Source organism: Myotis myotis, unplaced genomic scaffold (assembly GCF_014108235.1).
Source record: "Myotis myotis isolate mMyoMyo1 unplaced genomic scaffold, mMyoMyo1.p scaffold_m19_p_9, whole genome shotgun sequence".
Taxonomy (NCBI): Eukaryota; Metazoa; Chordata; class Mammalia; order Chiroptera; family Vespertilionidae; genus Myotis; species Myotis myotis.
Genome location: NW_023416401.1, coordinates 53528490 through 53542378, shown reverse-complemented (window position 1 = coordinate 53542378; position 13889 = coordinate 53528490). Strand labels below are relative to the sequence as shown.

Below are 13889 nucleotides of genomic sequence, written 5' to 3'. Positions count from 1 at the left end.
TGCCAGGCTGCCAGAGGGATGTCTGACTGCCAGCCTGGGCCCGATCCCCCAGGGAGCGGGCCCAAGCCATACTGCTAGCTTCTTAATGTCCAGAGTGGGAGCATCAGTATCCTCATTTTATAGATGAGGAAACTGAGGCTCAAGGTCATGCAGCTCATAAGTTGCTAACGTGGAATTTGCAGCAGGTCTCAATGTCTAACTGAGGTTTCTTAACTTACATTTGACCCACCCACTGGGCAGAAAGCAAAGGTTGTTCTTGGCTTCTATATCAGTTGTCTGTGGCCACAATAATGCTACATTACACAGAACCACAAAACCAGCGGCATATAGCCACGAACATTTATTCTTGCTCAGGAGTCTACGGATCAGCTGGGTGACTCTGCCATTCCAGACCATGCTCAGGTGGTCTTAGCTGGGCTCGCTCCTGCGCCTGCAGTCAGCTGCTGGGGCCACTGACCCACACTGGCCTGGGCTTGTCTCCTATTGGCCAGGCAGCATCCCTAGGGTGTGAACAAAGCACACTGCTTTCTGAGGCCTGCCCTAGAACTGCCACACTCACGGCTGCCACATTGGGTTGAACAAAGCAAATCACCAGGCCAGCCCAGATCCACAGGAAAGGTGGACAAACTCCCCCCTGTGCTGGGAGGAGCTGCAGTCACACTGCAGGGGGATAGTTGTTAGGAGGGAAGAATTGGGGCCAATTTTGCAATTAGTCTGCCTCAGTTCCCTCCTCGGGACTGCTTTGGCCCCTTGGGGACACCTGCTTCCTGTAAGCCTCAGTTCCCTCTGCTCTTTCCTCTCCAAGCCTCTTCTTATTCATGCTAAGGAGCAGAAAGACTGCAGAGAGCTAAATCAGCCCTCTTCCCCAGGGGAAGGGGGCAGTCATCTGCCAAGGGTTGGCCTTCAACAGACCTGATCAGTACCAGCCAGGAGGTGTCGGGGGTCTAGGGCTGAGGGCAGCAGGTCTTCCACGGATCTTGAAAACAACTCCAAGATAGGTCCTTCTCTGCCTGAATCCCATGCTCAGGGCTGATCATTTCAGCTGACATCTGTTTTGCTGGTGAAGGGGGATTCCCCTCCTCTCTAGGGACTCTGACCCTCGCCTTCCTGTGGGCATCTCTCTGGCCACAGCCCTGGGGCACCAGGTGTCAGGTGAAGTGTGGTTTCAGGATCACCCCCAGGATTGCCTCACAGAGCCAATTAGATACTGTCTCCCTTACCCAACACACACACACACACACACACACACACACACACAGAACTGAGGTCACTCCATCTGTGTCCAGACACAAGCCCTTCCAGGGAAGACCAAAGGGGAAACCGAAACCGAGGCAGGCAGCAGGCAGGTACTAGCCCTCTGCCTACCCCCCACTTTGCTTCTCCCCACCAACAGATGCCCTGGCTTCCAGCAACCCTCAGCATGCAAATACCAAAAGACCTTTGTCATAGGACTGAAAATTAGTGGTGGGTGAAAAGCAGACTTTTCTGGCAGGCTGGTTACTGACCTTTGTGGTCAGCATCTGGGCTTCTTCCCACCTACAAGTTCAAGGACAGCAAAGTACATCATGTTTTGAGGCCTCCTAAACATTTTCCTCCATTCCTGGGGCTGTCCCTCACTGTCTTGCCTCTCTTCAAATCAAGCCAACCCCCTTCTGAAGTGAGTCCCCTTGGCTTTATAACTTTGCCTCATGCCCAACCACACATCTTCATGCTGCCCATATATGGGTGCTGGACAGACCTGTGGCCATTTACTCTGGGTGCTGGGTTCCTGAAGATGCCCGGGAGCAGCCTGACCGTGTCGGGGCCCTGTGGGGGGCAGGAGAAAGGGTCAGCGCTGGAGGCCACTTGTCTCTCTTTCCTTGTTCGGAAAGATCAGCTACAGGGAGTGGCACATCCTTGAAGATGCACCTTCTTTATCCCATTTCTGACCCTCCGAGGGAGGAAAGCATGGTGGCCAGGAGGGAAGAGGCAAGTTGACATCTCAAGATCTTGAGGGAGGGGGCTTCCCTCTTATTTCACTCTGGGAACCCAGTGTAAAAAATGTGTCTATCCATGACCCTGGACCCTGGATTCCTTAAACAGTAACTGACTGACCCTTTGTTCTTAACCACAGATGCCTCTACCTGTGTATATCTCCCTGCCAGTCCTAGGTCCCGGTCCACAGGAAACAGGAAACAGCCAGCATTCTCAATCTGAGCTGATGCTATTTCTGCCCCAAAGGGGCAGGGATTGGGGGACAGGGAAGGCACTGTAGCTTGGGTAGAGAGCTTCATTGGATAAACAAATGATTTCTCCTAGTCTTTAAAATAAAAGCAAGCTCTCAAACCTCCATGACCCACATAGAGACCACTACCTGTGGAGAGGAGGGGAGGGTAGGTAGCTGAGGGCTCTCAGCATCCACAACCCCTCCTCACCATCGTGCAATATTAAGTATCAACCTATACATGCCCTTCTGATTTTACTCTACAAGAGGGAGGAGAAGTAGATCCAGGTGGCCTCACTTTTCTAGTGGCAGAGCCTTCCTGGAGTAGCTGGAACCTGGCAGTGATGGGACCCATCCACACCAATGATGAGCACCCACTATCTGTTGGGTTTTTTTTTTTTAATATATTTTTTATTGATTAAGATATTACATATGTGTCCTTGTCCCCACGTTACCCTCTACCCCCCCCCCCCCCGCTCATGCCCTCACCCCCCCGTTGTCCATGTCCATTGATTAGGCCTATATGCTTGCATATAAGTCCTTTGGTTGATCTTTCCCCCTTACCCCCACCCTCCCCTACCTTCCCTCCAAGTCCCGACAGTCAACAGCTTATGTTGTTCATTATATTCCACAAATGAGTGAGATCATGTGGTATTTATCCACTCTCCAGTTCCATCCATGCTGTGGCAAATGGTCAGAGTCCCTTTTTCTTCTTCCTCTTCTTAAAGAATACCTTTCAGCATTTCAGATAATGCTGGTTTGGTGGTGATGAACTCCTTTAGCTTTTTCTTATCCGTGAAGCTCTTTATCTGACCTTCTATTCTGAATGATAGCTTTGCTGGATAAAGTAATCTTGGTTGCAGGTTCTTGCTATTCATCACTTTGAATATTTCTTGCCACTCTCTTCTGGCCTGCATGGTTTCTGTTGAGAAATCAGCTGACAGTCGTATGGGTACTCCCTTGTAGGTAACTGACTGTCTTTCTCTTGCTGCTTTTAAGATTCTCTCTTTATCTTTTGCTCTTGGCATTTTAATTATGATGTGTCTTGGTGTGGTCCTCTTTGGATTCCTTTTGTTTGGGGTTCTCTGCGCTTCCTGGACTTGTAAGTTCATTTCTTTCACCAGGTATGGGAAGTTTTCTGTCATTATTTCTTCAAAAAGGTTTTCAATATCTTGCCCTCTCTCTCCTTCTGGTACCCCTATAATTCTGATGTTGGTACGCTTGAAGTTGTCCCAGAGGTTCCTTACACTATCTTCATATTTTTGGAATCTCTTTTCTTTTTTCTTTTTCGGTTGGGTATTTTTTGTTTCTTTGAATTTCAAATCTCTGACTTGATTCTTTGGGTCCTCTTGTCTGCTGCTGGATCTCTGTAAATTATTCTTTATTTCAGTCAGTGTATGCTTAATTTCTAGTTGGTCCTTTTTCATGTCCTCCATGGTCTCACTATACTTATTGAGGGATTCATTAAATTTATCGGCGGTTTCCATAAAATTCTTGAAAAACCTTATAAACGTGGCCTTGAACTCTATATGCAATCGTTTGCTTTCCTCCATTTCTGCCATTTGTGACCTGTTTCTTTGTCTCCGCATTTTGGCAGCTTCCCTGTGTTGATAGAGTGGCCCTGCGCGCCAGGTGTCCTGTAGGGCCCAGTAGCTCAGCCTCCCCAGTTACCTGGGGTGGACACTCTTGGTGCACTCTTGGTGCCTTGGTTGTTGTAGAATCACTGGGAGGAATTGACCTCCAGGCCAATTGGCTGTGAGAATCAGCTGTGTCTAAAGTGGGAGAACTTCTGTGCTGAAGACACCCTTCTGGGGCAAGACTTGCTTCAGTGGGGCTTTGGTGCTCACTGAGTCTGCTCCCTGCGTGTGTCCCTTATGGATCTGAGGAGTTGCAATCTGGATGGTCCAGTGGCTCCTGGATCTAAGGAGGTGCTAATTCAGCCTCTGCCTGAGGCCACACAGCAGGAGCCACGAAGAGGCTCAGCTGTGAAGCAATGCAAGCCGCTGCGGGGCCTTGGGCCTTCTCTTGGAAGTTCCGGGTCTGCCTGGCTGGGCTGCAGTTAGGTACATTCACATGCAAAAGCCTCTGCCGCAGCCTGGGTGGGGCGGGGTCTCAGGGAATCAAAGGGCGGATCAGGGAGCTATGGCCGATTCTCCGCCCGGAGTCTCGGGTCTCAGTGTCCCGGTAACGGCTGCAAGCACCTCTGAGGGAAAGCCGCCTTCAAGTTCGCCCGCTGCCGGACAGACCAGCTTCTCCCCGTATGAGACCTGGGTCCCCAGAGACTTCCCGGAACCGGAGTTCAGAGCAGTCGGGAGTTTGTGATTCAAAAAGGCAGCCGAGTCCTCAGGTGCCACCCCCTTTCCTCGCGCGCGCACGCGAGCCGCCGTACCTCTGCACTTCACCTCCGCAGCGCCTCTGGCTCTCAGCGTGCTTCTCTTTCCTTCTAGTTGTAGAATTTACACTCAGCCAGCCTTTCTGTTGTTCTGGATGATGTTTGCTCAGTCCTTTGCGGTAATTTTCAATTGTTGTGGGAGGCGACAATTTCCCGGTGTTTACCTATGCCGCCATCTTAGTTTCTCCCCTGTTGGGTTTTTAATGCACGTTCCTGGGTTTTGGAAGCTACTTGGGATTTTTCCTAACTCTTTAGAAGTGGGTATCTGACTGTAGAGTATAATTTTTTTAAAGATTTTTTATTTATTTTTAGAGAGAGGAAAGGAAAGGGAGAAACATTGATGTGAGAATGAAACATCGATTGGCTATATCATGCACAGCCCCTACCAGGGATGGAGCCCACAACCCAGGCATGTGCCCTGACCAGGAATCAAACAGGCAGGCAACCTTTCGGTGCACAGGATAATGCTCAACCAACTGAGCCACTGTGGCCCTGTGTCTTTTGATTGTTTATTTTTGGGGTGTGTTTTTTTTATTCATTCAAGTATTTACTGAGCAGCTAGGGAGATACAAAGGTGTTTAAAACATGGTCAAAGAGGTGAGGCAAATGAACAAGTAGAGTAGAAAGAAAAGTTCACTGAATCACAGCAGCCAAAATAAAAGCTCTTTAGGAGATCAGGGTGAGATTGCTTTCAGCCCGGAATGGGGTGTGGGTGGGTGATAAGTCAGGAAAGGCATTGAGATTAAAATAGAAGACTTCAGTCTGGACTGTTGATAATGCTCAGCATGGACTATATTTATCTCTCCTTTTCCTCTTTCCCCATCTTTGGGCTTAATTTACTAGTAGTGCCAGGATTATTTAATGTATTTTTTTAATACTTGCTTTGCATTTTTGCTTTAATGCCTTCTACAGAACTAGGTGCTTTCAGTGTTTTAGGAGTTTTTTTTATTTGTTTGTTTGTTTGTTGCTGTTTTTTTGAAGGATTCTTGACTGTTTGATCTTGGTGTTGATGGTTTTGAGTCTTTTCCATTCTGGTTTGATCTTTGTGTTTGACTGGAGTATCTTGTGCAAATTTCTTTACTGGAGATTTTTCTTCAGCTTTTTCTTCTTCATCCTCATCATCTTCATCGTCTTTTTCATCATCATCTTCATTAGCAGCAACTTTTTTCTGTGAAACTTTGCTAGCACTTTCAAGCGCAGAACACATTCCGGATGTACTTAGAGTTTTTACATCCTCCTCTTCATCTTCTGACTCTGCGTCTTCCTAAGTGCTGTGCACAAAGATGCACGGGCCCTGAACCACACTTCAACCATAAGACCACAGGGGGTGTCATTTCAAAGCCACCAAAGGAAACCGTGAGCTGTCCAGGCATTCTCAGGGTTGCAGTGTGAACTGTCATTGGACTGCCTTCGCAGTTCATCGCCTCTGCTTCAGCAACGTGCAGTGCATCCTTTGTACCAGCCCCTAAGCTGGCCGCTCGTAAAGATAATCGGTGCTCCTTTTCATCATTATCCACCTTAAAGTGATCATCTTTGTCAGCCTTGAGTTCACAACTGAAAAGATAGTTCTGGGGCCTCAGAGGGCTCATGTCTACGTCCATCAAATCTTCCATGGGGTGGTAGCACGCATTTAGCAGGGAGAGAAGGTGAACAGAGATAAATGACTTCTGTTCCCCAGAACAGATGCATAGGACGGAATCGCACCAGGGAAAACTCTCCCTTATTTTCCTTCAGCCCTTGACCAACTGCTTTTGTGGGCAAGAATCATGGGGTGAATACTGTTAGTGTTTGTTATTTCTGTAATTGTCAGAAGTGGTGGGCAACCTGGCTCTTTGAAACGTGGAGAAATAAGTACCTTGTAGCACAAAAAAAATATAAAAAGGAATTGTGGATGGCATGGTCAGACGTAAGAATTGGGCAGGTTATGTATCTACTGCCTCATTATTTTGGGCTCTCCGACTGGTGCATTTGCAGACCACAGGCTACTGCCTGGCATCCGGTGGCTTTGGGCAGCTCTTGGGGAGGCATACACGGACCTGTTGCTCTGTTCTTTCTCTGCAGTTTGCTGTATTAAGCCTTTAACATTTTCTCTTAAGTTTTATATGCGTGTATGTGTGTGTATGTGTATGTCTGTGTGATCTTCAGATACTCCACATATAATCTTCACATATTACCACTGATAGGACAATGTGAAACTGCCAGCATTGTCTAAACACTCCATTAAAAGCACAAATAAAGCATCATCTGAAGAATGGTCAGTATTAGTATGAAAATTGAAGGCTGTTTTGTTAATCCATAGGAGCATGAATTGACAGAGGGTCTCCGCCAATGTTTATAGATGAGACCTGCCCAGAGTTGGTTATCAGGGGGCCTCATCAGAATCCCACAGATGAAGGCTCAGTACCAGCTGTCCCAGGAGGTTGGGCAGGAACAATAGTCTGAGGACCTGAGGTGGCAGTGTGCTTAAGCACACCAGCTCCCATGTCTCCCAGGGGCCCGAGGACGTATGTAAGAGTACAGATTCCAGAACCCTGCCCCACACAGTGGGACCCCCAGAGCCTTGTGCCCAGAGCATAGGGGCTGTTTCTATAGAGAAAGATGGAGACACCGAAGAACTAGATTCTTGCCCTGGGTCTGCAGCAAATTTGGAATGTGATCTTAGGTCAATCCCTTACCCTCTGGGTCTCCATTTATTTTGTTTTAAAATGAAAATAATTCTGCCTGGTTATCTTCCTCAGGATTGCTGGGTTACTCCAATGAGAGGGAGGGTGGGAAGGAAGCATCCATGTAATGTTACTCACATAGGCCTCTATAGAGGTGAGCATCATTATTTCCGTCATTCAGGTCAGGAAGACAGGCACTGAGGGGTTAGGGAATTTGCCCACGTCCCATGAAGGAGCCTAGATTTGGAACTTTCCATTCCTTCAAGGTGCTCCTCTGAGATTTTAGAAATCAGATAGAGGCTTGGTCCTCAAACTGAGGCATGTGGACCAGCAGCATCTCCTGGGAGCTTGTGAGAAATGCAGATGCTCAGGCCCTGGCCCAGGTTGCCTGCGTCAGAGTCTGCATTTGAACGAGTTTCGCAGGTGATGCCTGTGCACCTTAAAGTTTGGAAGCACTGTTGTGAAAGAGTTGAGATTAGATGAGAGAGAGTACATGTGAGAATGAGATGATGGCAAACATGCATCATTCAACAAAAATGTAAGGTCCTCACAGGGATGAGCAACGAAGAAATCTTTACTGGGAAACCTGTCCACTGTTTCAGCCCTTTCTGAGTTCCGTTCCAGGGGGAGCCTGGTCTGAGAAGTCCAGACCTCTCAAAAGAACAGGCTTTAGATGGAAACAAATATGTGTGTGTGTGTGTGTGTGTGTGTGTGTGTGTGTGTGTGTGTGTGTGTGTTTAAAATTCAAAGATAGCAGGATTACTTTTCTTTTTCAAAATGAAAGAAGGAAAAGTCAGGAAGAAAGAGTTTAACAAAGCAAAGTGTCATCACTTTTCATTTATGTCAGGAGGGATTCCTTTATGGGAGACAGTATCCAGCATCCACCAGGTAGGGTGGCCAGCTAGGCGGGGGGAAGTTCAGTTTCCAGACTATCTTTCCAATGACGGTTGGTCCTCAGTATGGAATCCTAAGACCCATCAGAGTGAAGGCTGTTCCCCTGGCCCTCAGCGGACATTGGAGAGCGGCCCCTACGAATGCAACCAGCTTGAGGAGTATGGAAAAGCATCGGGCAGCATCCCGAGCTGCTGGTCTTGGGGGAGCATCAGTCTGGCACAAAGAGATTCTCAATCTAGGGCCAGAATGTCCTGCAGGATCTGCTTCGGGGAAGAGTGCGGGAGGCTGTGCCTCTCCTCCTTGCTTCCTCCAATGAACTCTGCTGAGGCTGCACAGCATCCCTGGGCGAGCTGGGATTTCTTACCGGTGACTTTTAACACATGTTCTCATGGTGAAATTTGTAATATGTATGCGCTGCGTTATTTAACCCTTACAAGTCACTTTTCTGAGACCAAATCTGTTTGTAAAGTGTACATTCTTGAAAGAGTCAGGACACCACTTGTCATCAACCTCCCAAGCCTTCATTTATGTTCATGGCCCCAGAAAGAGCCAATCGGGAATATCACACAGACCTGATCCCGGCCTTTGAAAACTCGTATGGGAAGGCAGACTTAGTGACACATAAATTAATGTCCTGGCTGCAGATGTCAATCCAGATGTGGGTACACATCTACTAAATCAGAGACTGTATATACTAATTGACATACCAAAGACCCTGAGGTCCTGTCATTTTAACTTGGGGTTCTTCCACCACCCTTAGCCCTGATCTTCTTGTATTGGTGTCACTTCAGACTAGCCAAATTAGAATAGGCTAAACCAATTTTTTCATAGTCTTTCCCTCTCCCTCCATATTTTTTTCTTAAATTTTCAAAAGTCTGGAAGAAGGGGATTTAGGTCAGGATGATACCATCATTCTGTCACTTCTAATTTCATTCTGTTATCACTTTTTTGAAACATGTAGGTAGAAGCTTTGAATTTGAAACATCATGCACTTTTTAAGTTTTGACTCCCAACAGTAAAATTTCAGATCAGTTGTAAAAATTCTCAAGAGTGAATATGAAAGAGGAACTGCCTAACCAGTCTCCCCTAGAGACCTGGATTCCTCACTCCCTTCCCAGCCCCCTGATTTCACAGTTACAGAAATTTAAGCAGGTGCTGGGAGTGAAGGCGAACTGGAAAAAGCAACTGGTTCCAAACCAGACTGGAAAACAGCCCCGCTGTCTTCTCCTTTCTCCCTCCGCACACTGACTGATGCCTTCTGTCGCCTGGAGATGAACTGGGGAAGGCTGGTTATTGACAGCTGGGCAATTTACACAATAAAGTTTAACAGTTTACATCCCCTTGTCTGACTTTGTCGATGTTTTCAATGGATCACCTTCTCAGGAGCCAGGACTGACTCTCTCCTTCTTCTCTCTCTTTCCCTTCCAGCATGCAAACGCAAAGAGCAAGAACCAAACAAAGACAGGAACAATTCCCAGAAGAAATCCCGCCTGGTGTTCACTGACCTCCAACGCCGAACACTCTTCGCCATCTTCAAGGAAAACAAGCGCCCATCAAAAGAGATGCAGATCACCATTTCCCAGCAGCTGGGCCTGGAGCTCACAACCGTCAGCAACTTCTTCATGAACGCCCGGCGCCGTAGCCTGGAGAAGTGGCAGGACGACCTGAGCACCGGGGGCTCCTCGTCCACCTCCAGCACTTGTACCAAAGCCTGATGGAAGGACTCTTAGTTGGGCACAAGTCATTTCCAAATGAGTAAAACACATACCAAAAGAAAACACAAAGGAAAAAGACACTGGATTCTTAGCTGGGGCCCTTCACTGGTGATTTGAAAGCACAATTCTCTTGAAAAGAAACTTCTAGCTGTAATCATAGGCCAGGTGTTCTTTTTTGTTTTGTTTTTAATGGCTATGGAGCCCAAGTGAAAGCTGGAAATGAATCTCTTTGAACCGGACTTTGTCCTCTGAGCATGCTGAGCATCTCAGAAACCCAAATGGGGCCTTCCTGGAGCAAGTTCATTTCAGTGTAGTGTCAACCAAGCTCAGGATTGCTTAAAATGTCAACAGCCCCACTTGGGGAGTTTTTCAACCTCTTGCAGTCAGAGTTCTCACAAGTAACCGTGGGAATTCCATCTGAGTTTGGGCTCCCAAGATGCTACTTTAAGAGAAGACTCTAGCAACCAGAATGACCTCATTTGATTTTCAAGTGCTTAGCCACATCACACCACATACACCAAAGTTCACAGCCATAACATAAAAAACATCGGATATGATAATTACTGAGCACAAGTATTAAATATGAAGTTAAAAACAAACAAACAAACAAACCCAAGGACCTGTTTTTCCAACTCAGGCATCTTTTCATTGAATGGTTTTGAAAGATTTATGTTGGTCCAGTTTACAGTTTTCTTTTCTTTACCTCCTGTAAATCTAATATGGTCTTGGATCCATCAAAACAACAAATCAGTTCACTTGAGCTCAAAGTATCAAGCACAACAAAGATAAACAGAGAAGAAAGGAAGGTTTTGGATTCACCACCTCTGGATTTTCAAGACACCGATTGGGAAGTGATTAGGGAATCATTGGGAATAAGGCTTCAAGCACATTTTGCAGTTTGCTACAAATTCTGTTTGTACATAATGCAGACGCACACTCAGGAGGCCAATTTAACTGTTATGGTACATGGAGCAAATGCAGCATTTTAAAAGATCTAGATTTTTTTAGATCATTAATGTATCCTTCTTGGTTGTTAGTCACCTGGTTCCTCCTATTGTGCATTCTGACCACCACGTAACTCATTCTCACTCTTTCAGATTTGGGTTGTTCTCTCATTCATCCCATTGGTAGGGATGTTTTCAGTGTTTTCTTACAAGAAAAAGATAATCATTCAAACCGCCATACATGTTATGCATCTAGTCCTAAACCTCTTCCATTGTTAAGTTGTCCTAGAAAAACAGCTGAATAAAACTGGAGAAAACACAGCACACCAAAGAAGCAGAATACTGCAAACCAAAGACATTTATTACTTGCCATTTTCTAGCCTAAATAAACTGTGATTACGTTTAGAAATCAGAAAACCTCTGCAACTCCAAATGGCAGCCAGCTCTTGCATTTGGCTCACCATCAGGCTGAGCAGACAGGCTATGCCAAGGACATCAGCCAAGCCACCCAGGGAGTGGCTGTCACCTTCCAACAGCAAGCAGGAGAGCGCCCACAGAACTCTGGGAGATTGCGAAGGTCATGATGTGCATATTTACCAGTGAATGGCCCCAGGTGGGCACCATGGGGGTGTTCAAAGCAAGCCAAACGCTGCAATGATTCTTTACAGACACTTGAGACTGACTTTTTTTTTATGAATTACTTAATCGAAACCAAAGAAACTTTTTCTGCACCTACTTCTGCAACAAACAAAACTGTCCCATTAAGGTGAATAAGTAAATACGTAAATCAATGAAAATCACCACCAAGAAGAAGGAAGCACGCCAGAAAAAAAAAAAAATGCAGTGAGACACACTGTGTTCAAACAGACCTCTTGGGACATTTTTTGGAAGCAGATTTGAAAGAAAGGGTTGAGACAAGAATGGAAATAAGGAAAACGCCTCAGTGGCTGCTGCTTCATTTGACAACTCACGCGGGAATCTTAAAGTTGAAGATTGTCTTTAATTTGTGCCTATGCAGTTTTTCAAAAGAACACGGAACAGAGCAACAGAAACCTCAACAGCTACAATACCAAAGATGAGGATTTCTCACACCTTTTGTTTCAGTTCATTATCTCCTCTTGCCTGGCTAACATACTAATAGTACCATTGATCTGTATAAAGGTAATCAATTTTGTTTCTGAGCAACGAAAGGAAAGGGTCATTTATTTGATTTTATTGTTTCCCTTTCATCTTGTTTTATGGCTTTCTACCCTAATATGGAATCTCTCAAAAGGTTCTATGGACTCCAAGCTTAAGATGTTGGCATAGCGAACGACTCTCTTCTCTCTGCTCTGCAGAGTGGGGGGAATGGTAGTGTCATTTGAATGTTCTTTGCTAATCCCTTAGACTTAAGGTTCCTTCTTTGTTCAGTCTCATCATCAGGGGAGGGGAGGGGAGTGAGAGTCAGGGTTAGGGGTCTTGGTGACACATCCTCGCCCGAGCCACAGAACCAAAGAGTTTATAGAGGAATTGACAACCTCATTTGATTGCTACATCCTAACAGGGCTTCATTTGGGGGTGGGGGGAAACATGTAAAAATAATTGCCAGTTTCTACTTTTCTATTAGCTTTTTAAAAATCAGCTGTAAAGTTGCATTTCTAAAGAAAGATATATATATATATATAATATATGAACACGTATATAGACTCAACTTGACATTGGTGATAACCCCAAAATTATTGCTGCCCAAATTCATGTCTTGTTTTTATCAAGTGTTTCGTTGATTAAGTATTCAGTTCAGAATTTTGCTCATTTCTCATGACATCCCAGAGTTTGTTTACCACTGTGGATGACTTGAAGTATTCACATTTCTGTGAAAATTCCTGGCAAAGGTTGAAAGTCAAGTACAAGCTTGATAAGCTGTTGATAAATGGACCCATAGTGAAAATGAGTTTTATTTGTATTTGGAGTCATCGCTCATCTATGCCTCAACCATAATCAAGGTGGTGAGGCCCACCCACCCCAGAACTAGGCCGGGGCCAGTCAGGTGCTCGTCTTCTGGGAAGGCTCCATGGTCCATTCCCACCACTTACGGAGATGAGGCCAGTCCAGAAATCTGTTCTCCAGGAGTGTCCCAGTCCCAGGTGTTCTAGATCCTCCTCGGTGAGTAGATCTACCAAAGGGACTTCTCAAAGGGGAAGTACCTCCCATTGCAGTGGGTTAATCAGGTTTCCTCAGGGTGGTAATGACCAAATTGCGTAGACAAGCCTGTGTATAACCACAGCTGGCTCTGGGGTAAGGCAATGGTGTTGTTGGGGTGGGGTGGGTCTCAGTCCTGGAGAGAAAATACAAAGCAGGGTCCTGCCCCTGGGAGCCCCATTGTCCCTTGTTCCACTTCTCACTCCCACTGTGTGGGCCTCCCTTCTCAGTGGCAGCAGCCATGGAGCTGTGACTCTCCTGGACTTTTGTCATTCACCCTACCTGGACTTTTCCGTGTCTCTTTGTCTCTTGCTCATACTCCATGTCTTCTTTGTCAAATGACCAAAAAGAGCATTATTTCAGCAGGGGAACGCTCCATATTGGTTGATAAAAATGAATTTCAACTTGCATATTTCCAAATGATTCCTTGTGACTTGTGGCCAGTGGAAATGGTTGTTCTATCAAGAGTAGATTGAGCAGCCAAGCCTGCTTGGTTTGATTAGTGATTCTTTGGTACTCTAATCTCAGCATTTCAGTCTCCGGCATCATCGGAAGATGTCTACTCCAAAAGAGCAAAAATCTCTTTGTGGCCTGAGATTTCAACACTGGCCCAAATGAGGGGTAGTCACATACACCCTCTGTGTTCCTGGTGACCTGAGGAAGAAGTCATAATGTAAAAAACCAAGAACTCCCCTCCAAGGACTTTTCATAAACATCTCACCAGAGAAATGTGTGTTTTAAAAAATTATTTACATACATACATGAATACATGTGCGTTTCCATATATTTATGTATCAAAATTGTAAGCCCTACTGAATTTCAATTTGTTAAAAATCTGAAAGGGAAAAAAAATCTCTACAAATTGAAAGGTAATGGAATTTGACCCATGAGTTTCCTCAA

The 13889-nt window shown here is 45.8% G+C and overlaps 1 protein-coding gene and 1 pseudogene across 1 annotated transcript in view; one reads left to right on the top strand and one right to left on the bottom strand.

Moving 5' to 3' along the window:
- ONECUT2 (one cut homeobox 2) overlaps positions 1 to 10782 on the top strand; it is a 50182-nt gene extending 39400 nt beyond the window's left edge. The window contains exon 2 of the mRNA XM_036323655.1: positions 9581 to 10782. Within this exon, the coding sequence (XP_036179548.1) occupies positions 9581 to 9867 (287 nt within the window). The 3' untranslated portion in view covers positions 9868 to 10782. The remainder of the gene's footprint in view (positions 1 to 9580) is intronic.
- Positions 5328 to 6208, bottom strand: LOC118663739 (annotated as a pseudogene).
- Positions 10783 to 13889: the final 3107 nt, after the last annotated feature.